Source organism: Vigna radiata, chromosome 7 (assembly GCF_000741045.1).
Source record: "Vigna radiata var. radiata cultivar VC1973A chromosome 7, Vradiata_ver6, whole genome shotgun sequence".
Taxonomy (NCBI): Eukaryota; Viridiplantae; Streptophyta; class Magnoliopsida; order Fabales; family Fabaceae; genus Vigna; species Vigna radiata.
In genome coordinates this window covers 42,193,038-42,220,967 of record NC_028357.1, presented here as the reverse complement: position 1 = coordinate 42,220,967, position 27,930 = coordinate 42,193,038, and the positions used below count along the sequence as shown (strand labels likewise).

Below are 27,930 nucleotides of genomic sequence, written 5' to 3'. Positions count from 1 at the left end.
AAATTTGATATAAACATAAAACTAACATTCTACTATATGCTTCAGCATCATCTCTGTCTTGTATTTGATCAACTGATGCATCTTCATCTGCTTACATCATTGGGTGATAATTACAAACAAAAAGACAAATATACAAAACAAACAGAGATAGAAGGGTAAACTAAAGTATCAAAAAGAGTATTCATATAACATTTAAGTAGACGATAACACATATAAATAAGGAATACAATCATTCATTTTAGACTTAATAATCCAGATACATATATTGATATCAGTCTCTAAAAAGTTATGAATTTATGGTGACCTCTACTATTCTACATAATCATTGTCAATAGGTTTCACTATAACAATTCTAAGGATCCTAAGACAACTTCAATCGTCCAAGAAACTCTATCTGTTCCTACAAACCACAGAGAAAAAATATTACGGTATACCGTAAGGATCACTGATCAACAAAGAGCCTTATAAAAGACTCAAATGTCACATGTATGAAAAACACACAAATTAAAAAAAAAAGGAACAAAAACTAACTTACTCTTTTTACATAAACTAATGAGATACAATTGAAGATCTCGCTTCAAAGATCACTCAATCAATTGTTGATTTTCATATAAACAAAAATTTAAGAAATTTAGATAAAAAGGATAAAGAGTTCTTAAAGAAAGATATTTTTGAGAAATGTGTATTTTTAGATAATAAAACTTGTTTATAGAAATTTTATTTATACTTAAATTTTTATTATTAAAGTAGTTGAATCTCATTATTTAAAACACACAGGTAAATTATAAGACAACAAAATTTATCTTTCTCATTTAATTTATTAAAATAAACTTTTTTTTGTTTAAAATGCCATGTTTTTTGTATTAGCAGAATATGAAGAGTTCAAAATATGAGAATATAATATCTTAAACTATACAAGGCATTTGATCTCTCTCATTCAAAATCATGAAACAATAACTTTGGGAGCTTTTATCTTATTTATATCTCCCCTCTAATCTAAGACTATAACTTATAAAAAATATCCAATAATAAAAACTTGAGAAATTTTCAGTTTTTATTGAAATGATTGGTTCAATAACTTGAGAAATTCTTAAATGATATATAAAATATAATATAGGGAGCTGAAGTGTATGGACAGAAAAGACAGAGAAGGAAAAGAAAAGAAATGTGCGGCAGAGAAGTATGTTTATCTGGTTTGTGGAGGATGGGGAAGGGGACTAGAGAGCAGGAGAAATTGGTGGTCTCAATGTAACAGAGTCTCCAAATTCATAATATTTTCATTTATACTAATTTCAATTTCACAATTCTTCTCATTCTACTGTCAAACAGTTTTAAGATTAATGATGATACTTTTAACAAATTTTCCTAGATGGTAACCTATTTTTAGGAGTTATATTATCTCTCTTATTAAACTTACACATTTACTCAATTTTCTTAACTACCTTTCTTGGATTTATCTTTTTTCATTTTTTTTTTCTACATTCAACCTCAATAATTGCTTAAACTTATAAAAACTTATAATTTGAAGACTTAATTAACTTTTGAGATTTGTCTCAAAAATTTATAATATTTAACAAAATTCTTAAAAGTTAATTAAAATTATAAAATTATGGAATTATAGAATATAAAATTAAAAAATAATACATTTATAAAATTATAAAATGTAAAATTATAAATTTAAAAAATTTAAAATTTAAATTTTTAAAAAAAATATAAAATTAAGAAATTATAAAATATAAAATTAAGAAACTAAAAAAATATAAAATTACAAAATTGAAAATATAAAAATATAAAATATTATATAGTTTTTAATTGTGCAATTCTGTGTGATCTAATTTTATATTATTTAAATTTGTATTTTTATTTTTTATTATTTTATTATTTTGTTAATTTTATATTTTATAATTTTAATTAGTTTTAAAAGAATTTTATGAAATACTATAAATCTTGGAAAGAGATAATCATTATCTCTTATAAAATAATATTATGTGATGATATTTAGCAAAAATACAATAAAATAACTAAAACTTCAAACATTTAATAAAACAAATCTAATTGCAGGAATTTAATTGAAATTTTTTAAAATATTAAAGATTCAGTAAACCATACAAATTTAATAAAAACTTAATTGAAAGTTTATAAAATTATCAAAAACTCAAAACTTAATTAAGTTTGATATAAAATGTAATTTACATGTCAAATTTATCATGAATTTTAATTAAAATGTTACTATAATAAAGGGATACACTAAAATATACAAAATGTTAATAAAAAAATTTTAAACACTATTACTAAAGTTAAATTATTTAAAATATTATTATTTATATCAGTGAATGTTACATGCACATTTATAATAAAATTATTATTATTAAAATAAATATAAATAAAAATCTTATTATAAATAGTTTATATTTATTTTATAAATAGGTTTATAATTAAAAATGGTTAAATTTAGAAAATATAAAATTAAAATAAATTTAAATTTAAAAAATAATAATAAAATTATAAAATAATTATTTTAATTTTTTTTAAAAGTATTCAAATGTAGGTACAAACGAATAAATATCCTTCAAATATATTATAAAAAAAAAAATACATCCAAGAATATAAACTAACTGACGTCAATTAAAAGAAAAAAGTAATCATTTTAGAAATCCCATCAACAATATTTATTAATAATTGCAATTAAATTGAATATCCGAGACTGATGCATAACATGTTCACATTATAAGAATATTTATTAATGTTTTATCAAATGATGTTTATATTTTTGTAATTAGAGTTATCATTAAAAGTTTGGATATTCCATAAACACGTTTCACAATTCAAAATTTACATTATACATGATGATACAATGGTATTTACAAATCTCACTAATGTTCAATCAGCATCTTATCACAAAAAAACAACTTTATTTCATTTTACTATATCGCATCATTAGTCAGACATTTCATTTCACATCTTTCAATCCTATGACAGTTTTTACTAACAAATTAGTTAAATCCATATATAACAGTCATAAACATGGTTATTAGACTTTTAAAATAAATAAAAGCTACCCGTAACGAAGGTATTTAAAACATTAGTAATAAATAAAAGTTAAGTTTATTTTAGAACTTCACTTGGTGAAATCAAAATCTGCAAACTTTTCTTATTGTTGTGTGAAACTCAAAAAAACTTTTATTTGAAAATAAGGAGAAAAATTTCTTTCAATCAAAGAAATTTAGTTTTTTCAAGGTACATATCATAGATTCAAAATCAAACAAGTCATGAGTAACTCATTTAAAAAATTATAACACTATATTCAACTCAATCTTTTAAAACAAAAATTTACAATTTTTTCTTTTTATATATTATTTTTTTAATCAATGAAAATCTCGTATTCAAACTTAATTTCAACAATTATGATGTGAGAGATACTCCATCAACTATTACAACAACTCTTAAAAAGTTGATGTAATAGTAATCTATTGATAAAATTTGCTATTTACTATTTTAATTAAATATTAGAAATATCAATCATTGGTTGAAATTGTTTTCAATTAAAAGTTGGGTAACACATAATATAAAACAAATCTAAATGATGTAATACCTAAGATATTTCAACTTGGGTATTTAAGTTTTAATGGATGTATAAATGTCTCATAGTATAATATTAAGTTATTTTTATGCAATTTTGGATTATTATAAAAGACACCTAAATGACATTTGTGATTTTAAACATCTATATATGTCTCCGTTTCTACACGGTTAAGATTTGATGTAGAAGGTTTCTCATTTTATAAAATAATAACATCTATTTAATCTTTTTAACTAATATATAATAAAAAAATAATTAATATTGATATTTTTAGTAGTTTTGACAAATCAAAGTCTGTGTTTCTATGTTGTTATGAATAAATAAGATGTTTTTTCTCTTATAAGTTAGTGATGTGAAAAATAAGTTAAAATTTTGTGGGTGAAATAAATTATGAAATTCTATGTTTTTGTATGTTTTACTAAAAGAATTATTGTAAGAGGAAGAAATGAGATTAAGTTTTGTGAGGATGAAAAATATTTTAATGTGTTGTAAAATATTTACTGAACTGTAATTGATATGTTAAGATAACGTTTTTGTTTTTATACATATGTAGGAGGGAAATAATGAGAATGTCTCTGAATATTGAAGGATCCAATGTCAATGCCAAAATAGAAAATGAAAAGAAAATGATATGTTATTTTGATCTTATCAATTTTAGAATTACATAAATTTGGATGAAGTTGAGCAAATATAATAATTCATAAAAGACAAGTCTCACTTTTTTCAAAATTTATTTATTTATTTTAATCAAATCAATTTAAGATTTTTTTTATTTTTAGTTTTAGATTTTAATTTTATGTCTTCAAAAAATTTTATCACATGAAAGATTAAGAATTTTATATCAAAATAATGTTTTTTCTATTAATTTTAAATTAAAATATTATTTTAATAATTATTTCAAAATAAAATTATGTTAAACATCACTATGAACTTTGACATCTCATTTATGCTTAAACTTCAAAAGTTCATAGTTTATCATCATCACATAATAATTTATTAAGAAAATAAAATACAAAAATACAAAACATGGAACCACATCAAATTCTTCATAAAATCATATTTCATCGCAGTACATAAACTATACTTATCATCAATAAAATATAAATGAATACATGAAGGTAAAACATTATATCACTTATATTATTATAAATGAATCAAAGTTAGATTAGCTAATTTACCAACCCAATGATTTTGTTCACAATATACATGGAAAACTTTGAATTGTATATACTTATAAAAATGTAAACATCAACACCATCTCTTGCATCTCCCTTCGAGATTCTAAAGAATCATTCATTGATCCAAAAAATCATGACACACTAAAGAATAACCATTTTCCATCTCAAATACATAAATAACTTATTAAATTTGACATAAATAGAAGTCTGTACCCTTAAAAATTTTAAAAACTACTCATACTTTCACTCTTGACTTCCTCTCAAAATACTAGCATAAAGTCAAATCAAGACAATCTCTAATGTATCATTAATATTCACCTTAAGTTAATTGACATAAAAAACTTGTCATATTTAGTTATATGAATAAAATCATTCTACATTTTCTAATTTTAATATTAAAAATTTTCAATACCAAAATTAATAAATGATATATTACTCATATATTTCTTAAATTTATTTTCAATTATATGTATTAAGTCCTTAATTTAAACCATAATAGTTATTTCACGTATTCCTTAAGCTATGGTTGAAAGACAATATAAGATAATATAAGATTGATTAGTAATAAAAGTGCTACCAATTTATTTATGTATATTAGTAGCTTTTTTTTTTAATTTAAAATAGTTTTATCACTTATTTTATAAAATAAATGGTGACAATCATCTTTCTTACATTCACTTAACTCTTTGGGTAAGTTAAAGATTTATTTAAGCAACACGTGAAATATAATATCCTACATATTAGTATGATTCCACTACTAATTAGATTATTATCATTAAGATATTAAGTAAAACAAAGCACACTGAAGTGTATACATTATATTTACCATCCTTCAAGTTTTTTTTTTTAAATATAAATACAACAATCTTTCAAAATAAAAACCAGTTGTATTACATTAGGAGAAAAATACAAAATATAATTATTTAAACAGGTCAATAGATTTCCACCTGAAAATAAATAGTCATTTACATCACCATCTATTCATAACATACAATCATGGTTGGAAAATAAGTCAGTATATATATAATAATTCATAAAATTTTCACGACATCATCTCATAACATAGGCAAATTTCCCATCAATTTAACAATTCAACAAATTTAACAAGACTAAAATGTTTAAAAAAAATGTCCTCAATAGCTCAAAAAAATAACCATAACTTTGATAGTTCAGAATACTTTTGCAAAACACATATATTGAATAAACTTAGAGACTGACATACTATTTTATCTCCTTATAAGGATGATAGAGTAAATTCTATATATTTGTTATTTCATATCAAGACACTCAACCCCACAACTTATATACACTTAAATGGCCTTATCTCTAGTGGCCCGATTAGACTTTTTAATGGGTGGTCCGATAGCGGGTGGAACAACATGTCCAACGATAACAAAAATTGCTAGGATAGGCTTCAACCTGGCTCTGATACCATGTTAGAAGTGGAGTTTAAGTCTAACTCAACCCCATAAAACCGGCTTGTAGAGTGAGATTTGCACCCACTTATATACACTTAAATGGCCTTATCTCTAGACGATGTGAAACTTCCAACAACACCAAATTTTATGAATATATATAGATTCTCAGAACTAGATATATTTTTCTATGTGAATTATCTACTAGTATAATCAAAATAATTTTATTGAATCACAATTTAATATATCTTAAACTCAAATTCAATAAAGCACTTTGTTTATACACTTTTATCATCAACAGAAAACATGGATCACATTTTCATTAATCATCTGTACACACACAATCTAAAACATATTAATTCCCAACAAAAATAACTCTAAGGTTCCTTAGAACATAAGTTCTAACCATTTGAGCTCTCTGTGATCTATATTTTTTTCATTGGTGCCCAGTGATTATGGGTTTCTGCTTACTACCGTATCAGAATTTCAAACCTCAAAAATACACATCAAGTTGATTTATTGGCCTCTTTGAATTCTTTTTACTATTTCAAGCATCAAAATAAGTATAATATAACTTAGAACCTCTTAAGATAGTACCAACTAACTAATTTAATGCCCTTAAAATTTAAATACAATCATATATATGTTTCAAGCATTTTAAAACTAACAAATCAATCTTTAATATTCATTTTAAGATTTAGCATACCAAATCAACAATTCATCATTTATTCTACTTCAAACCATAAACACAAACATTATAAATTCTAACTTTCATTACCTCGAAAGTAGAGTTTACACACACATTGAATCTACACAGTTCAATCCCTATAAGTAGTTCTAACTAGACAATAAAGAAAGAGTTCAAATTAATGATTTGAACACATCTCTGTCAAAAAAAAAAAAAGACATATTTAAATAGAGTTATTAAAGTCATATACAACTCATATAGGTTAAGAGAAGAACGTTGGTAAAGTAGTGATACATTTGTTTATATTGAACAAGGGAACTTGTGATTTCATGATATCGTGTATTGTTCTAATGTCCATTTATTGAGAATGGTATGTGTCAAGATCCCAGTGAATATCTTTAAGTATTAAATTTATTTTAATCAGAGAAAAATTAAAATTAACTTTTTCATAAACTAAATTTAGCTTATGCATTAGTCAAGTTATAAACTCAGTTTGAAATTAATTGTTTTATTTAAGTGCATTTCTGTATGCCTGAAATGAAATGTAACTGGGAATAGGCATGAAACTGTTCATGTCTTGTTTTAGTAAATTTGTTGTTTAAATTAAAAATAGATATAATTTAACTATAATTATATTTTATCCACTGGGTTGTTTGTTGTTTTGTACTTAGCTACATGTAAAATATGATTTTAGCTAACACAACAAAATATAAAAATAACATTTTTTTTTTTATAAATAAGGTACATGAGAGTAGTTACTCAGATTTGGAACTAGGTGGAAAAACATGTTTGCAGTAACATTGAGTATCCTCCACAATGGCTTCACACATGTTCATTACATCCACTTCCGTTCTTTTAGTATCAATGTTCTCCCATTTTTCAATATTCTTTATTTTTTCATGGATTTCAACCAAATTAGATGAAAAAACTTGAAAGGATCCATTAAAGCCATGGATTTTTTTTTTTTTAATGTAGACATGATAGGAAACATATGTATTAGAGCTCAATTATTAAACTTTAATACCCTCTTATACCATAATTTTATTCTCCATAGATATCAATGATTATAAGTACTTTTGTTTTTCTTTTACTATGTAAGTACAATTGAGTACCATAAACTCTATTTGATCATTTCTAAAAGTATATTTGATTTTAAAATTTAATTTTATAAACATAAGTTTTGAATTGTTTTAATTTAAAGCTAAATTTATAAATTTATGTTGAATGCTGATGTACATTGACAAAATTAAATTTAAACATATGTTAATTGTTCATATGATAGACAAACTAGATAGATGAAATAAATTTGATTTATTAAAAAGAATTCAAATTTTGATCCATTTGTTAAAAATACAATATAATCCATTTATTAGCAATAGTATATTGATAAATATGCAATCCATGCATAAAAATAATATTTTTCAGAATTAAAAAAAATATGTTTCAAATTATAAGTAAAAATAAGCGTGAGACAAACTTTAAAAAGTAAATTCAGGAAAAAAAATTATAAAAAAGTTGATTGGATTAATTTTTTTAGGATTTAGAGTTTGTATTTGATGTTAATATGATAAAATTTTAAAATTTTTAGAAATAATCAATAAATTATTATTTATTTATGAAATTAAATGGATGTAATTGATTGTTTTTTTTTATATTTTTATGAAAAATAAATTGATTGAATTGACTGGTGCATAAAAGGCATAATATGGCATAATATTAATTAATGAACGTGTATGAAATAAAATTACTGAACTAATGGTTAATTTTTAATGTTATCTTATATAAAAGGCAAATGTCTAACTTAAAAAAATTAACTTAGTTAATTTTAATTATTACTATACTATTAAGTTATATTTCAAAGTACTAATAAAATTAAATAATTTAAGTTTTTGTTATATTTTATAGCATTAGTCATAAATTTTCAATCAATGAGAATAGATATGATTTTGTTTTTGTTCATAACTCAATAAATGATTTCACTTCAGGTAAAATGAGTACATATCTCATTAATAGATTTTACATTAAATTAAGGATATTAAAATTAGTTAACATTTGATTTATTTGAAAGATGTTTTTATATTTCTTATTTAATTATTTCATTTTTGGAAAAAATATATTGGTTTCTAGCACATAATAGCTGAAATGGTAATGGTCAACCACAGCTAATTTATTCTAAAATTGTTATTAACAGAGAAAACGTGCTAGAATATATTTAGTTAAAGTTTAAATATAAATCAGTACAAGCTTTTAAGTTGTTATCTAATCAAATTAACTTATAGCTTTAAACATTCATATATTTTAATTATAAGACTTGATTTTCTTATCTATTTCCCATATCTAAAATAAGCATGCTTCTCATCATAATAACTTTTTTTTTTTCTCTCTCTATTTATATATGTGTCTATCTCTTTAGTTTATTATATAATAAATGTGTCAAAACAAGTTAAAACTAAGATTATAAAAAAAATATATATGAACAATAACTAATTTGTGTTGAAGGAGCAGAATTTTCATGATAGGAATCTTTTCCTGACTGACTAAATATATTATACTTATTTTCAAAAACAACAAATAGTATATTTATTTCTATCAAATGTTAATAAAGATATTGTCATATAGCAGATAGTACCTTCTAATTTCTTCTACAAACATTTATGTTACAATGTTTGAATTAGTTTAAAGTTAGCAACACAATACTAAATAATCTTCTGCAGTTTATTTATAAAAAATGTTCGTATAGAAAAGATAAAGATAGAGTAAGTTTGGTATTGTTATAAATTAAAAATTTGAAAAAAAAAGAAATAATAATTTTATTTATATGAATTATATGAACACATAAAGGAAAGAGGAAGGAGGATGGTTGACACAAGGAATGTTTACAATAAGATGAAACAGTTAATTCCCAACTCAACAAGCTATTCTTGGGCAGTTGGCAATGAAAATTCAGCTTATTTTTAAAATGAATAAATAAATAAAGTAATTAAATCAAATTAATTTAAATAAATTTATGAGAAACAAACACACAATGAATATGATAATTTTACAAATAAAAACAAAAGGGAAAAATTCTACAACAACCGCAATCACAATAACAAGGAGGAGAGAGTGAAAATCACATAGACGAAAAGATCGTCTTCTGAATCGGAACAAGGTCAGTGAATTTTCTTCTCCTCCCTTCTTACAATTTCCTCTCCTTCCATCTACTAATTCACTTTCTCTGTATAATTAATGGATTGTTATTTCTGTTCATGATTTTAACAATGAGCTTTCAATTTCAATTTTCTGCACGATTTGTTCTTCTTCTTGTTGTTTCTTTTGCTCTTTTTTTTTTTTTGCTGAGAAAAGGAAATAGAATCATAATTCTCCGCTCAGGTTCTGTTTTTACCTGATTTAGTATTATTTAGTTTTTTTTTTTGCCTTATAATATTTCACAAAATAATTAAAATTTAGAGAAAAAAAAAAAGAGAGCCAGAATAATAAAAAGAAAGAACATTGAAACTCAGCAAATCACTGGCGTAAAGCACTGTGGATCGGGTTTAGCATTCAAATGAGGTGAACTCGGTTTAAGGGCATTTGTTCTACTTCTGATCAATTGGACTTTGTCGTCACTGATTGGTCTGTTTCTCTCCCAGTTTTTCTGTCTTTGTGTTTTTATTTTAAATTTTTCTGTTATGTATCATTATCTATTTTGAACATAAACTTCCAACGGAGTTCTGTATTTAGCTTTCTTTGGCCTCTGTTTTTTTTCTGATCAAATTCTTATACTTTATGATTAGTTGTTTTTGGGGTCGTAAAAGTCAAGATCTAAATTGATTAAATGTAAGAGTTTCGGATATTTATTTTGGGACCTGTTATTTGGCTTCTCTTTTGTTTTTAGTTTTATGTTTATTTATTGATTGATATCATCATCGATTCAGTGATTTCTACATGTTGATGATGGGTTGCTGTAATCTTTATCCTATATTTTTTTTTTGTTCTGAGCAGCTGAAGTGTGTGTGTGTATGTTTTTTTTTTTTGTTTCTTACTTTGATTTTTGTTATTGAAGAGCAGGGTTTCAGGTTGAAATTTTAGAGAACTACATTAGCAATTATGAGATTCAAGAAAGGTAATAAGGTGGAAGTGTTGAGCAAAGTTGAGGTGCCTTGTGGCTCCTGGCTATCTGCAGAGATCATTTGTGGTAATAGCCACCACTATACTGTTAAATATGATGGATATCAAGATGATGCTGGTGAGGCAATTGTGGAGCGGGTATCCAGGAAAGACATCAGGCCATGTCCGCCAGTACCTGTACTCATCGAGAATTGGACTCCAGGTGATGTTGTTGAGGTCTTCCAGAACTTCTCATGGAAGATGGCTACAGTTTTGAAGGTTTTGGGTAAAAGCTACATTTTGGTCAGGCTACTTGGATCTTCTTTGGAATTTCAAGTGAGCAAATTTGACATTCGGGTGAGACAGTCTTGGCAAGACGACAAGTGGATAATAGTAGGAAAGGTACCTTCATTTTTGGCTTCTGAATACATTCTCCCCTGTTAGTAATTTCCTAGTGCTGTTGGCTTACTGATCTGAATATAGTAACACATCTGTTGTGCTGGTTTTAACTTTTGATTGAATATTTCAAATTTCATTTATTCAGCATGTCTTCTATGCTAAAAGTAACTAATAAAATTATAAAAAGAAAATTTTCTTAGGTTGTTTTTCTTGTTATACTTTCAATATTGCCTGTGTCTAACTTTCACGTTTTCTTCAGTTTTCCAGTTTTCTTTTCGTTTCACTTAGCTTTCACAAGTTTTTCTTTGTACTATTTTTCTTCTGATCCCTCCTTGCTGTTTTATGGATGAATAGTTATTAATCCTTCTCCCATCTTCAGGGTTCTGCCAGCTGTGAGAATAGAAAACGTTCTAGCCAACTTCAGAGGACGGCTACAAAGACAAAACTGTCAGGTTCCACTTACTACCATCCTGAAAAGAAAAACCCGAGTATTCTGGAATCCCGACTTGTCTCTTTTAAAACATTGAAAAGAGGAAGCCATTCACAAGTTGAGGCGTATGCTAAACCTCCCCCAAAGTTTAGAGCACTTGAAAATGAAGGTGGATGTCACAGAATAAGAGTTAGAAATTCACCAACGCCATTCAAACAGGTACAGGGTGTGAGTTTTCCAAGAGATATGCTCGCTGAAGAATGTTTACCTGCTTCTATAAACAACAGGAAAACTGGGATTCCTAATATGGTGGAGATAGGAAGGAGGAAGCAAACTGGCACAGTGGGTTGTTCATTTGGAGAAAACTTAGAATCAAATCATGCTGATAGTGTTACGTGCTCTGTTGGTAGTTGTAGTATCACTAGCAGGAATTCCTATAAATTGCAATTTCCTGTATCTGCAGGTCCTTTTGAAGATGTAGATGGTCCATTTAGTGATGCTGAGTCTGCTTGCCAGAGGGGTTATGAGGAGGGAAATTGTTCCCCTCCTACACAAGAGGAATTGGCAGCAGAAATTCATAGGTTAGAGTTGCATGCCTATCGCTGTACAATTGAGGCATTGCATGCATCAGGACCCTTAAGTTGGGAACAGGAAGCATTAATGACAAACCTACGTCTTTCACTCCACATATCAAACGATGAACATTTAAGGGAGCTAAGAAATTTGATTTCATCTGAAAATAGCATTCCTTTCAGATGACAGGAAATTTTTTCATCTTCAATTTAATACTTTTTCCCTAGGATAGAGTTTCATGACAGTTTGATCTCAGCCTCATTCAACTGTAAGAAGAAAGATGAAATATTTCAGTCCTTCATTTATGTTTTATGACTTAGTGATATAGTTTCATGTGAATGTATATGCTAAACTTCGTGAATAAGTAATAATTTCTGAATTCTTGTCAATCTGTTCTATGATATATCCTCTTAATTTTCTTTGGTCTTCTTCTGGTAAAGAAACTACACCAGGATCTTCCTGGAACCTTAGTTACATTCTAGATTTTGCACACTTGGAAGACATGATCTGACCACTGAGATTTAAAATTTAGTGGTATACTAAAATGCTGGTATATATTGAGGCTCAATGAATAACATGCTTTATAGGACTTGTGTTTGCATAATTTTTATTTTATTTTTTTATATTTCATGCAGATTTTAGAAGATTGTTTTACATTATTACCATTACTCTTAAATTAGAACGAGTTGAGAAACTTTCGTTTCCTTTCTTAATTTGTTACATACAACGATACAAGTAATGTCATGTAGGGGACATACAATGTGTAATACTTGTCTCTGTTCTCAATAATTTGGAAGTACAGACAAAGTCATTTGAAGATACTAGTAATGCTTCCCCTGCGTTTTCCAGGGCTGAGGAGGCATGTAGGTGTTGCTTCCAGATGTCTACAGATTTTCTCTTGCTCTAGACAAGGGATGGCTTTTCTAGTATGGATCTTGATAATCCAACACTTCCATTGGCTTGTGGAGTTCTCGCATTCTTCCATTTCAGGCCACCTGTTAGCCTCGTATATATGTTTTGCGGAGGATGCAAGCTCAGAGTCTTGTGGATACAATGGGGTGACCTGATATGTGAATGTACAATTGAAAACTTTCACCTTAGCTTATTCAATTGTGATATCTTTTGCATGCTGATACATGATTCAGTATCAATTACTAATGAAATGATCACTGTCATTTTCTGCGCGTGCATAACATGCAGAGGATGTTTACATGTCAATTCCTAGTTAATGGTTAAAATATTGAACGTCCAGCTTTGTAGTGTTAATTTAATTATAAGCAGAAGGTAGAAGAAGGGTGCATATGGATGGTTATAATGGGCATTTTGTTTTGCTATAACTAAACAACTGTTAATCACATAAATTAATCAATAGTAACATAATTAAGATGTTGAAATGTTTAAAGAAGCACCGATTTTTTAGATAAAGATAATTTTGACAGAAAACCTCAGGACCCAATGCAGTAGACATTGTTGAAAAGGCCTTTTAGTTTCTGATGTGGAAACGTATGGAAAGTATTCACTTTCTTCCAAACTTTTAGCAACTCCTCATGTTATTTTATAATTTGTGTTATTTATCTGTCGATTGGATTATCCTTTCATTCAGTTCATCTAATACCTGACATGACTGCTTTGAACAATGCTGTTCTAGTGCTTGTGCATCTGCTACTAAGCTACGTGAACATGTTTTTCCTTTTATGGTTTTAAGCTTAACACAAGAAAGTTGTCATTGCTTTGTGGCTAGTGCATCAATGCTCAGCAATGATCAATTAGCACAAGGTCCAAATGGCTCTTGGAAGAACATGGCCACAATAAAGCCGGCATGACACGAGGTATGGCTATGAACGGAATATTCGTTTTATGCATACATTCCACAATTCCGATCAATGAACCATACATAGTAAGTAAATAGATTTTGTGCACTTCATTGGCATGTTAGACTTGTTTTGTAATTGAGAATCTAATTTATCCTTATTTTAACTCTTATCGGTGTCCTCCATATCACTATCTTTAGAGCTCAATTTTCCAGATTTCCAACAAGACCTTGGATTTCATTTTGGTTGGCCTAATATCTTTCCGTTGGGCAACGATATCTACGTGTTCTTTGTGAAACTTTTGGCTTCAATCTGATGTTTAATCAATGTGGAATCCGGTGCCCTTTGAAGCATGTTCGATGTTTGTCAAAACCTGGGTTTTGAAAAGCTGAATAGCTTGGTTAAACGTATGAATTTTTTTTGTATATTTTTTCCTTCCATTGTTAGTGCATGTTTAATTTGACATTTACTATCTCCAAACTCAGACTAGTCTGTTTGATTTCACTCGCTTTATTTTGCTAAAATTTCTTAACTATCCGTCGCAATATGTGAAAGGTTGGGTAAATGGGTTGCTTTTCTTGTGTTTGTTGTAGTTGGCTATCTTATGCAAACCCTTTTAGTTGGAGATTTTTGTATGTCGTTGACTGATGCAAACTGCCAGTTTTCGAAAATTTAAATATGTTGTTGTAAACTGTTCCGGTAAGAATATCAAAATTTGAATCATATTGTTTCTTATTTTAAAAACCGTTTTATGTTTTTAAGAGAGAAAACTGGTTTGATAAAATTAGGCTTTGAAAAGTACTTTTAGAACTGAAATATCTTTTTCGTTTTTAAAATAAAAAGAAAATCAAATAATCTCAAAGTTATTTGAATTTAATGTGAAAGTTAACTCGGTCAATTAATTGAAAGTGATTCTTAGTATCGTTTTTAACTAACTGTTATAAATTTTAATAAATTTAACACAGATATGTTTGTGAATAAATGAATGATAATATAAAGTTTTTTACACATTATTACTCGTACTTTCATACATTCTTTTCTTCTATTTAAAACAAAAGTGGTACGACATATGGTGGGGGTGGGTTTGTTTATGAGGAAAGAAATGGCATCCAAATCAAGAACAACACACTGCTTTCCTATACGCGTTGCCAAAGGAGAAAGGTCCACTAAACTATATTTTATAGCTCTTTAGGAAAATTCAATTCATGTTTATGGAAAGAGTAATAATACAATGACATGCTTTTATACTCATTTGACACAAAATACAAAGGTAAAATGATTCAAAAAGTATAAATTTTGTAGTTTTTTAAGAAAGAAGAGAATAAAAAATAAATAAAGATAATATCAAATGAATGTTAAAAATTTAGGTGTGTTAAATAATCATTTTTCTTATGGAAATGGCTACCTTCCAATACTTTGACAATTTGTATTTTGCAATGTCCAAACATTTTTTAAAGCAAGATCTTTAGACCGATAATATATCTTTAAATTTTAATTAAAAAGTATTTTTTTTATAATTGTAACGGAACATTAGTAAAAGTTATTTATAGATAAACCACTTTTCTTAAAAGCTTTTATTTTAAAGTTTAAGCAAATCATCATCCAAACTTTGTTCTATAATCTGTTGAATGTTTATTTGTTTTAAAGTTTTACTGTTTTGGAGTTGTTCCTGAAAAGTTTATAGGAAGAGAAGTGAGCCAATGGGTAACCCTGTTCCAACAACTTTTTGATTGGACCAATTTCCAACTAAAAAGCAACAGTGGGTTTCAGCCAAGCCGAATTGACCTGGACCTCTGGTGGACCTTCTGACCCGAAGTCTTGGACCTGACATTAATTAGGTTTTAAAGGAAACTGTCTCATGGACCCCAAATACTAATATGTTCCATAACAAAACAAAATTGTCCTTTTCTTTTAAGTGTCATCAAATAATAATTTCATATTTAAAAATACATAACTTTTTTCTTTGGAGTTCTTCATATTTATTCACCTATTCCTCTTTCCTCATGCTTCAACACTATTTTGCTTTCTTTAAATATACACTCATACTTTTAAAGAGCATTACATAAATAAACCACGTTTTTAATATTACTGTCCCATGTTAAAATTAATTTGAACCTCCAAAATGATTTTGTAGTTTAAATGTTTGATTAAACCCCAAAATTTGTTAACGTGAAAAATAATTAATTACATGTAGATTTATATAGCTTTTTTTTTTTTATAAAAAAAATGGTGACAAGAGTAAAATTACCATGATTCCATGATGTGGTCATAGAATTATTCTATCGTGACAATTGAGACATCGTGAATGTAAAGTATAAGGTGAATTTATACTATATTATATTAAAAAATAGATTTTAAGTTTAACTTTTATAAAATCAATTTATAAAGTGAGATTTTTTACACTCACTATGTATTATAGATTGATATGATTTATAGTTGGATGTAGAATTTCTAATAAAATGTGTAATAGTTTGAATAAAACAATAGTTGCATCAATAAAATGTTAAAAGGTATCATTTTCATATTGAATTTGGCATAGTTGATGGATGAGTTATAATAACTTTAAAGTATGTTGCTTTATACTAGTAAGCTATTTTAAATAAGGTTGTCAATGGTCCACCAAAATTGGAGTGAGTGGTCTAATCTTCTTTAGTTAGATGAGTTGGTTTATAATATTATTGTATATTTATATCATTCAAATAATATTTTATAAAAGAATTGATTTTTATAATACTTTTTATTTTAATTTTTAACTTATAAAAAAAGTTTATAGATCAGACTAGTTTAACGAAATGAAAATCTTCTGATTCACCAAATTTTAGCAACCTACTTGGCTTAAGTTTAAAATGTGAATTTATACATTTATCAAAAGAAAACTCTTTATTTTCTAATATCACATTTTGCACTTACAAAGTATCACCTTTTCCCTTTACTAATATAAAACCTTATATTTGCATAAGTTTTTAATTATTCAAATAAACAAGTATTATTAAAACCTATTTTTAACATTTATAATATTTGGGTATGGTAGTATTTTCCTCCCAAATGAAATTCGCATTATCCAATGAAAAAGACAGTAAAAGGAGGGTATTCTTTTGTGTGTGGTAAAGCTAATAAGTATTTGCTCACAAATGAAGGGATGTTTGTGACTTATATATATGATTGCCTTCAAATCAGTTTAAACGGCGTCTTTCAATAGTGCGACATCGAAAACGAATCATAATTTGATTTGAGTTGTACTTACCAAAATGATTTAACGTTTGACACCAAGTTTACCCAATTATCAATGATAACGCAGACGACATTACATTGTTTGGCATAAATGTTTGGTTAAATGACTGAAACCCAACCTTTGGTTGAAATTTTGATGTTCCTGAGGAAAGTAAAATAAATGAGTTATATTATTAAAAGGCAGATTTTGTGAGTACAGGACATCACAAGTGGGCTTGTCAGCACTATGACCAACAAAGTTTAATGTGAATTGTGTAACTGCCATTCCATAGGTTGGGCCATTTTAAGATGTTCTTTTGGAAAAGGCAAACAAGAGTGTTTAAGATGTTGTTGATGAGTAAAGAATAAAAAAAAAAAAAAAAAGAATTTGATGTGATTGTTAAAAAAGAGAGATTTTTACAGCATAGCATGAGTAAAAAAAAAAAAAAAAAGGGTTGATTGAGAGAAGAAAAGAAAAGGAGATTAGATTTGTTATAGAAAGGGTTGACGGATAGGAGGAAAGCTACAAATGAGTTGTGCATTAATGTGGCTCCACCAAATCCTCTACCATTGTCTCATTTGCTTCCTTCATGATTGGTATTCCCATGTGATGCTGCCTCTCTCTATGGCTAAGAGAGAAAGAGAATGAAGGCTACAAGTTTTTAGTAAGCATTTTAGGGTCACTCTCACCTTCAACATCTGTACATCACATGAAAATGTATTTTCTCAACACCAAAGTTAATTGTCACAAATTATATGGGACAGGTCTTTTCACATATTGGTCCCAATATACACCCCCATTTCAAACATTTGCTTCTTCATCAACTTCTCACCACATATACTTTTCATTCTCAATAACAAATCTTAACACACTCCCATCATGCATTTCATTCTACTCATTTCTCAATCACATTTATGTCTATCTATTCACATCAGATCTACCTCATGCGTCGTCAACTTTATTTCATATCATCATCATTTTTAAAATATTGCTACCAAACTTATTATCTAATTAATCTGTAAAAGAATTATCTCAGTTAAGGCAATCCAAAATGCTACTGCGTTTGATATTGGTATTATTACGTGACAGACCGACAAGGTGTAATTAAACAAGGGCAGACATTAGCCAGCTCAAATGCATTGGCATTAGTGCCTAATTAGGGGACATTAAAGATTAATTTAGTACAGTTTTTTGTTATAATTGCAAAAATACTGTGCTTAGCAGTGCCCACAGATCTTGAGTTTACTTGGGATTTTAAAAGTATGGTCTAATTTTTGGCAGAGAAGCAAAATAGTTATGAAACAGCAGGTTAGGTTTACTAAAATAACATGAGCTGTCCATTTACTAAAATAAAGAATTCTATTATTGAGGGCCACCTGGTACCAGTATCCCCATTAAGAACAAACACTGATGAATAATGGAGTTTTTAATTTCTGGGCTACTCAACAACACAACCATTGATTTAAGTGCAAACTTCGAAACATATATAAAGTACCAGTTCAAAGTAAAAGTAGAAACATAAATTTCAAGCCATGCAGAGCTAAATTTTATTAGGAATGTAGATTTTGTCATCTAGCAAACGACAGGGGACACTGCTTAGATGTTAACGCGGAAGAATGCTCAGACAAACCACAAAACAACACAACCCTCCACCAACACTAAACCAATCAAATTTCTTCGCGGATTACTAGGACTACTATTTATGAGAGCGATGCGAAATACTGTTAATAATTACAACAAAATATATATATACGTGAAACATTATGTTCTTGTTTTATGTGAGATTGGTATGCTCAAGGCGTAATCTGCGATTCCCATTTCTCACCAAAAACCTTACTGGTATGGTACTTGGATTATCATTATCATCCACACACCTTCATATCATATACTAAATGCTAGAATGCCGAATCATGATATTATAAATTAAAAAACAGTATATGGCAGTGGTGGCGTGAATAATAATAGCAATACAATACCATCATTAATTACATTCACACAATTCTCAAGATTATTATTAACATAAGAGGAATAAATGAGTGGGAAGCACGTCGAGGAGTAGTATAGGAGTGTGCGAGTTTGAAGTTGAAATTGAAACAAAAGAAAAAAAAAAAAAAGAATGAAGAGGTAATTATGCAATGGGGCCACATGGTGGTTCATGGCATGGCATGGCATGGTTTGGTTCCTTTAATAAAAGCTAAAAAGAAAACTGAAATTAAGAGGACAAGAAGAACTCCCCTAACCACATGCATCTTGGGGACCAGCAAAGGTTGATAAACTAGAATTCTCTCCCCCACTCCACGGAAGAGTATGAGAAGATCCCAAAAACCAGTACACTCTTCCTATAAATCTTACTTCTTACTAAATTACAACTCAAATCCCATAAAACAAAACCAATAAACAATGTGCTGCATGCCCTTTGCTTCAAAACAACATTTTATGTCTTATACTTACTTTTAAATCCTTCATCTAACACATATCTTACTCTTCTGCATGCCCCTGCCAAACACCACTTCCAATAAATACAAGGAAGCTACCCTTCGATATCGTTTAATAAACAAACAATAAATAACTCACACTCTCCAAATACGTCCTTATCCTAATTCTTCATGCTACCTTTTATTTTCTACTCTTCTTCTTCTTGCCCCTCATTTCATCCAATCTATTAACAATTTCCATTTATTTTTCCGAGTATCTACTGCTATGCCACTATTAGCCACCAAACACATTATACATATATACACACACACGTACGAAATTGCGCGGTGCTGGAAAACGGGGGTTGCACAAATCACTGGTGCAAACTGAATAAACAATGCGATGAGAAGGAACTTAGAAACCCAACAACCATGGGATTTCGGAATCCTACCTGTATACCATTTACTCTTAATTCAAGAAAGCTTCGATTTGCTTTGCCAGTACTAAACTATACCATGCAGTGCAAAATATAATTAAGAAAGGGATATTAATTATGACATGTCTTTCTTGGAAAGTGAAGGACGGTAGAGTTTCACTTCCTAACTTGTTACTTACTGGTACTACCACTCATGAGTTTCGTTCTAGAACTCGGGGAATTACATCTATGGAGATTGCAAAAAGTGCAGAGCGCATTGAAAAGCTCATGATTCTTCATCATGGAGGGTGAAACTAGGAATAAAATCTAAACCAATGCTTCTTCTTTGGGGTCAAACAGTGATAAAGATTTATGGGTATTGATGTCAGTCAGTGGCAGATTGTAGAAGTGGTTTAGAAATTCGGTTTCCAATGTTCCTTCGTCCACTTCCTCCCTATAGCTGCTATATAACCATACCTTCCTGTTGCCTGTCTTTTAACATTATAATAATAGTTTATTGCCATCACAAAATCGGGACGGGAAAAAGATGTATGTTTAATTTTGTAGAATATCTTTTACTTTTATACATGTGTATAAAAAAATAAAAATAATTCTGTTGGATGTTACATATAGTCTGTCTTATATATGAATAGTCCAATTCCACTTGATTTGCAAGTCACTAAGATGAAAGGAGTTGATTATGAATGATGATGCATTGACTTGTCTTGTTAGAAAAAGTTTGGCTTCTTGTGCTGGGTTCGAACACAGTACCGATGTCTAGTGCATTATTATGAGTTATCAGATTTGGGGAAAAAGTTCCTAACTTATGTATGACTTTGAAATAATAAAACCGTCCCAATAAAACAAAAGAGCAGAGGAGAGGATCGAAAGAAAAAGAATTGAAAAACAAAATGTATGAATTAACAGCTCAAATTTTGTTGTTTTTTGCTTACCCGTGACTCTTCCATCGGGGTACACAATTCTGTACTTTTCACGAGCGATTGTATAACGTAAAGGTTGAGAAACAGTAACGCAAGAAATATTGATTCAAGGATATATTTTTATATTGAGCATAGCAATTTCAAAGTAATTAAATTTTGACGGGGAGAAAGAGTGAAGAATAGAAAATAATGAGAAAAGAAAAGGGCCAAAAATTCATTACAAAATTACAAATCTCTGTAAAAAAGAAAAAAAAAATGAAGGAAAATATACAGAGGATAGAGAAGTGAAGAGAAGGAGGAGGTATGCAGGAAATTGTTAGGCATGTACTGGTTTTAGTCCTATAACTGAAAGCAATTGGCAAAAGACAGTTGGCCAAGAAGCAAAGGAAAGCTGAGATGGTAGAGTCAGTAGTAGGTCGAGGAAAGGATGAATAAATTTAAAAAGACGAAGGTGGTGGTTTGGTCCATGAGCTGAAGAAGGCAGGCAGCTATACAGTTGCGTCGGAAGATGGTTGAGGAGGCGGAGGAGTGGAGAAGCGTTGGAAAATGATTGGTGCACCGTACTGAGGGTAGAGTAGCATGAGGACCGTTGGTGCGTGCTGATAACTAGGGGCCAACCTGAAACTAAAACGCTGCAGTATGATTGCGAGGGCCAGTTTGGTTTGTAGCACTGCCAGGTTTTGTCCTATGCATGTGCGCACACCCACTCCAAAGGGTATGAAGGCCAGAGGATGGTTCGCGGCGCGGGCCACCCCCTGGCTGAAACGCCCAGGATTGAACTCGTTAGCATCGTTTCCCCATATGGCTTGATCGTGATGAACGGCCAGGATTGGAACCAGCAGTTCCGTCCCACGTGGTATCTTGTACCCCCCCAACTCCACGTCCGTCTTGGCACGTCTGATTGTGGCGATCGTCGGCGGGTACAGCCTTAGCGACTCGTTCACAATCATGCTCACCTGCACCACATGACACCGAAAAGACGTTATTGGCGGTTGTTGGCGCAGATGTTCCCTTGAGAAGGGGAAACAGACAAAGGAAGATTTTTTTGCATTTGGGTGTCCAGATAATAACAACGATAATAGCATTCCCATTTGCTTACCGTCCTCAGCTTTGCGACATGGTCTTTGGTCGGAAGGTCACGTGATCCACACATCTTCAGAACCTCCTCACGTGCCCGTACCTGCCACTGTGGGTGCATAGCTAGGAGAATGGTCGTCCACGTCAGCAGGTTGGATGTGGTCTGTTTCCCTGCAAAGAAAAAGCTCTTGCACTCTTCCACAATGTCATCCACTGTCACATTCGTCGAATTCGTGTTCGACGCCTCAATCATTAGCCCCAACAAATCCTTCGCTCCCTTCTCCACCACCTTCTCCGAAGTCTCCCTCCGTCGCTCTATCAGTTTCACCAGCGATTTCTTTATTTCCTTCTCCAACTTCCACGACTTTATGTTCCTCCTTGTGGGCACAAATCTGCACATACCCATTTCCAATTAATTCACAAATCCCACCGCACTTACTCGCTTAAAATGGATATTAATCGATGATTACCTACCTGTAACCTGGAATGAATACTTTCTGGAAGGCGTCGGCAGCCAAGTCCATCTGCTGACCCTGTAACCGGAAAATGGCTTTCCCGTCTTCGTAGCTGCTTCCGAATGCAGTCCTCGTAATCACGTCTTCTGTCAGTCTCTGAAACCACTCCGAAACTTCGATTTCCACCTCACCCTTCTCACCCATTGCCGACCACTTTTCCAACATCTCAACCACGCTTGTAGCCATCACCGGTATCAACAACTAATTAAAAAAAAAAAAAAAAAAACGTGTATCTTTAGACACCCAAATCTCATTTATTTATTTATATATAAACGATTCAGTATCCATATACGTGTTTTAATAATAATATTAACAATGGGGCTGGTTAGGGCTTAATTAATTACTTTTAGATTCTCCATGTGAAAAGTGGGAGAGATAATCCTTCGATGGTGAGCCCATTTTTCTCCTTTGAGGCTGAGGAGGCCATCGCCTTCGAGCTGCTTCACAAGGGGTGGAGCTTCGTTTTTCTCGTAAAATTCTGACTTGGATGTGAAGATTTCCCGGATGAGGTCTGGATCAGAGACGGTGAGACGAACGGTGGGTCCAAACCAAACTAGGAATGTTGCACCTGGATAAAAAAGTAGTATTAATTAATAATTAAGTGATTGATGAGTGAGTAATAATATTAAAATTACTAATTTTTGGTTTATTAGGATGTGGGTAGGATTTGGAAAGGGGTGATTAAAAAAGAAGGGTGAGGTGAAATGGGGATTGATTTTTAACACAAAGTTGGAAGTAGCACAGTCCCGCAAGTAGTAAGTGTGAAGTTTGCAAAAGAGGAAGGAGCAGGAAACATGACAGCCATTAGTTTCAGAGGGGGCATGGATAGTGTAGTGTAGACCCTACAGCACAGAGACATTGAGAGAGATAACAGGAGGTGGGAAGAAGACAAGTCAATTTTAAAACGGTTACCAAACATATACAACAACATTGTCACATTTCAATTCCTCCCATACAAAAACAAAACAAAGAGGACAATGGAAAAGCAGATGACAACTCCGCAATGCCAACAGAGTGCACTTACACATCATAAAAATTATTACCACTGTATACATTCACGGCACTCAGTCAACAAGCTAGATATATGTTTGTGTGTGTATTCTTCTTTTTAATAGTGAAATGAAGTTAAGAATATGGACAATGTTTGTATTACTGACATATCCTTACAGAGGAGAGGGAATCAAATGTGTGATTACATTGCACATCGAGGCGAAGGGTTGTTGGATTTTGAGGCAGGAAAGGATTGATTGAAGGAAGGAGGGGAGTGATCGAGAAAGAAGGGAAAAGGGAGAAAAGAAGGAGAAGGTAGGTGGCGTGGAAGCTTGGAAGCTTGGAACTTGAAGACGATGGATGATGAGAATGTTTAAAAAAGAAAGAGGGTAAAATTGTGATGGAAGTAACAGAGTTAGTTGAAATTGAGAAATGAAAAAAAAAAAAGAGGGGGAGGAGAATGAGAATGAGAATGTATACCATAAATTTTCTTCCAGTGATGGTAGAAGGAAAGGACTCTGGGGAGAATGTTGTGGGAGAAAGGCATGGGTTTGGAGGAGGCCTTCAACATCATGGCGACAAGCTCCTTAACGTTGCCAATGAAGAAACGATAAGGGGGTCCTCGGATGCCTTGCTTGGAGAAGTGGCCTTGAATTTTTCTGGGTCGCCACCAGAGGAGGACGGTGAGCTTGAGGAGGAAGAGAAGGAAGATGAAGGAGAGGGAGGAGAAGAGGGCGTCCATAATAAATGGTATGGTTTTTGTAGTTGAGAGAAGACAAGAAGAGGGAAAATGTTGCTTGGTTGGTTTCTTTCTGTATCTCCTTAGTGTGGACACAGCACACAGACACAGTGGTGCAGAGAGAGCAGGGTCTGGGTTGGGTTTGCTTCTTATCTGCTTTGTTATGTTGGTTGTTAGTGGCTTGGCTTTTTAATACTTGAGTGAAGGACATGGACAAAGAGAGAGAGATGAGTTAAACCAAGGCCAACGCCGTAGGGGCCGCCACTCCAATTCTAAGGGTCAACCAATGTGAACCTTATTTTAAACATAACTAGACCATGTTGCCCTTCTTCTCTTTTGGATTTTAGCACTCACATCCATCTTTTTCTTATTTTACATTTCTCTCTTTAGCTTCCTTCATTTTTCTTTTCAACCTTCCTAATCATTCTCCTCCTTCACGCTCCCAACTCATCCAACATCCTTAATTAATTCACAATAATATAAAAACTAAATTACTTCTCATTACAAATTTCTACATTTCCATGCCAATTTTTTCTTCTTCTTTTTTCTTCTTAAAAAGTCTTCATTCTTCTTCCGTATTCAACATTTAAATCATATTTCAACATTTTCTTTTCTTTTCTCACTCCGTATTCATAAATAGAATGTCGACTTACTTTAAACACGTTTATTCTTCAAAACTGAAAAAGAATGCAATCATGGATCAAATTTTAGCATCACCAAATTCTATTCTTAATTAAAAATATTGAGATACGAGTATATAAAAAATTAAATATATGTTTCATATAAATATATAGAAAAAATTATTAAATATATCTATGTGTAATATGGAGCAAATCTATTTAATAATATAAGAAAATGCTAACTATGATCAAATAATCATTCATTGAGAGAATAAATAATGGTATAGGATAGAAAATTAGAAATCAGAACCTTGATTTTAGTTAAAAAATAAATAAAACTATAAGTCATAAGATTAAGACAATACAAAAATAGCAAAAGAATTTATTATACCCATTTGTATCAATAATATCAAATTTAGGTTCAATATTTATTTTAAAATTATATTTCCTACCTTAATCTTCATATTTGAAAACAAAAACTCAAAAACTTAAAAAATCATTATAATTTAAACTATTTACTATAAATGTAAAAGACTTATATATTTTAAGGAGTTTATTTATTATAAATTTTAATTCTAATATAAGTTAAAATATTCACATATTATTAAATTTGATTATACAAAATATTTCATTTGTTAAGAAATTTACACATTAGTTAATTGAAATATCACGAAGCGTACATAAATTAAGAATTTTAAACCTGAACCCAAAACGATGCAATTAGATATTGGATATTTATAAATCGGATAATAAAAAACTTTATACCACTTAATAATTTTGCTCAACTTAATCTTCAATGAAATCAATCAAACGCAGATACATAAAATATGTCCATAATATTATTTTCAGTGTGGGTCAGACGAACAACATGATTTTAATAAACACGTTTTCAACTTTCCACTACGTCCAGAATTTGTCAACTTGAAAAATAATTTATCAAGTAAATTAATTACATCCCATGATTAATTTAAGGTAAATTACATGCACCACCTTTATAAAAAAATATTTAAAATTAAACGTGTTTTAGTTCTAATAAAACGAATAACGATTTTATAAAGATAATGTTTTTCACTTGTATCTTTATCGTCACGTGTGACTCTGCTCATGTTTCACTTACAATTGTGAAATGCGTTAGATATATAACTCTTCATTTATAAATTAATATTATTTATTTTCAATAAAAGAAATATTAGACGAAATAAACAACGATTTTAGATATTGAAGGAATAAAAAATCTAAAAAGTAAAAAAGAAATTTCAAAACTCAAAAGATGAATAAAAAAAATTGTGTGAGGACCACCAAAACCACAACTGATTCTTAATTTTATTGAAACTGAGAAAAAATAAACATTATAATTTTAAGAAATTGGTTAAATGACTATTAAAAAAAGGATTAAATATGTTTTTAGTCCCTGTACTTTGGGCGATTTTGGTTTTAGTCTCTCTTTCAAACTAAGGTACAATTTAGTCCTTTAACTTCAGAAAACTCTGGTTTTAGTCCTTTTTACCAATTTTTTTTAACTTTATTTGTTATTTCAAACGCCTTACTCAGTTAACATTAAAGCAAAAATGTGTCAAACAGTGTAAACAATCCAAATGCTATAATGAAACGTGCTTGAAACAACAAATAAAAAAAATTTGGTAAAAATTACTAAAACCAGAGTTTTCTAAAGTTGAACCACTAAATTATACCTTAGTTTGAAAGAGGGACTAAAACCAAAATCGTCCCAAAGTATAGGGACTAAAAACATATTTAACCCATTAAAAAACATTTTTTTTTTCATTAAATAATAAGTAATATTAAATATTGCATTTTCTTAATTACTAGCTAATTCATTAGTGTATCACTTCAGTAGTCTGTACGAGATTTTAGTTTCAAAATTTATTATCACCATTCTACATTAAAAAAAAAAAAAAAAAAAACTTATTTATTTCTTAACAACCGAGTATTTGCCAACAATTTTCCATTTGTGGACATTACATTTTCTTAGGGGATAATATTGCACCTTTTTAATGAGCATATATTTTCTGTATCTTAAAATTGAGAATATGAAATGAAATTTAAAATACTACAACCATCGACTTCTATTTTCATAATTTTATTTCATTTTACAGCCCTTACTAAAGGTATGAAAAAAGTTATCTTCCTTAGAGTCACTGAAAGCAAAAAAATTATCACTATTTTTTTACGTCAAAATAGATAAAAGGAAAGTGCAACATATGAGTAGTAAATTTTTTAAAGAAGCAGTGAAATTTTAAAATAATTATAATAACATAACATAAGTATTAAGGTATATGATTGAGGAATTTTTACTTTGAAAATTGAAAAATTGAAAAGAAAATGTAAGATAAGACAGAAATTTTGGATTATAATTTATTTGCGAAGTTTCCATCCATCCCTTTCAAAGTCTTGGAAGTGTGAATGTAATGATATTCCTTATTAAAGGTTGAAGTATGTGATTTTTGAGAAGCATGATTGCTAAGGTGTTGGCGTCAACCTTGAATGTATCCAATTTTATATAAAACATTAAGCACATTTTGTGTCTCTCAGTGCAATGCTGGCGAGGAAGCTTATGAAAGAATGGGTTGAAGGTTAATTATAAGAGAATAAATTACGTAGTGAAGAAAATGATATTAATTTGGGTTCCTTAATGTGGAAAAAAAAGAAGGGAAGAGAAAGCAAAGCAAAGCACAAAGGAGGTTGTCGTTTTGGAATGTTGCTCTTAAATTTGTGCACATGGGAACAAGGGTGTCTAGGTTAGGGCATCCTTGTGTACATTAGGTGGGGAAATATGCTGTAGTTGACCCAACACTGGGGTGCCCACGCAAAGGCACCCGTCCCTAA

General features: G+C 29.9%; 2 protein-coding genes across 13 annotated transcripts; one reads left to right on the top strand and one right to left on the bottom strand.

The window, feature by feature from the left end:
- The first annotated feature begins 9,897 nt into the window (after positions 1 to 9,897).
- On the top strand, positions 9,898 to 14,673 carry LOC106765737. 12 transcript variants are annotated; one of them, XR_002668754.1, is made up of 6 exons: positions 9,898 to 10,012; positions 10,912 to 11,352; positions 11,729 to 12,360; positions 13,202 to 13,428; positions 14,094 to 14,181; positions 14,379 to 14,673. XR_002668754.1 is itself a non-coding variant. In XM_014650454.2 (4 exons), the coding sequence occupies exons 2-4, from the start codon at positions 10,951 to 10,953 to the stop codon at positions 13,257 to 13,259; spliced, it is 1,092 nt and encodes a 363-aa protein (XP_014505940.1). In that variant the 5' UTR covers positions 9,898 to 10,012; positions 10,912 to 10,950; the 3' UTR covers positions 13,260 to 14,673. The 12 variants fall into 12 exon arrangements, 5 of the variants coding, with proteins under 5 accessions (XP_014505940.1, XP_014505939.1, XP_014505937.1 ...); XR_002668753.1 differs by having other exon boundaries at positions 14,364 to 14,673; XR_002668751.1 differs by having other exon boundaries at positions 14,094 to 14,673.
- Positions 14,674 to 21,358: 6,685 nt separating this feature from the next.
- LOC106767283 (cytochrome P450 734A1) lies at positions 21,359 to 24,955 on the bottom strand. Its single transcript, XM_014652137.2, has 5 exons — positions 24,208 to 24,955; positions 23,082 to 23,305; positions 22,697 to 22,938; positions 22,245 to 22,614; positions 21,359 to 22,101 (listed from the first exon to the last, which is right to left on the bottom strand). The coding sequence occupies exons 1-5, from the start codon at positions 24,467 to 24,469 to the stop codon at positions 21,634 to 21,636; spliced, it is 1,566 nt and encodes a 521-aa protein (XP_014507623.1). The 5' UTR covers positions 24,470 to 24,955; the 3' UTR covers positions 21,359 to 21,633.
- Between the last annotated feature and the right edge of the window lie 2,975 nt (positions 24,956 to 27,930).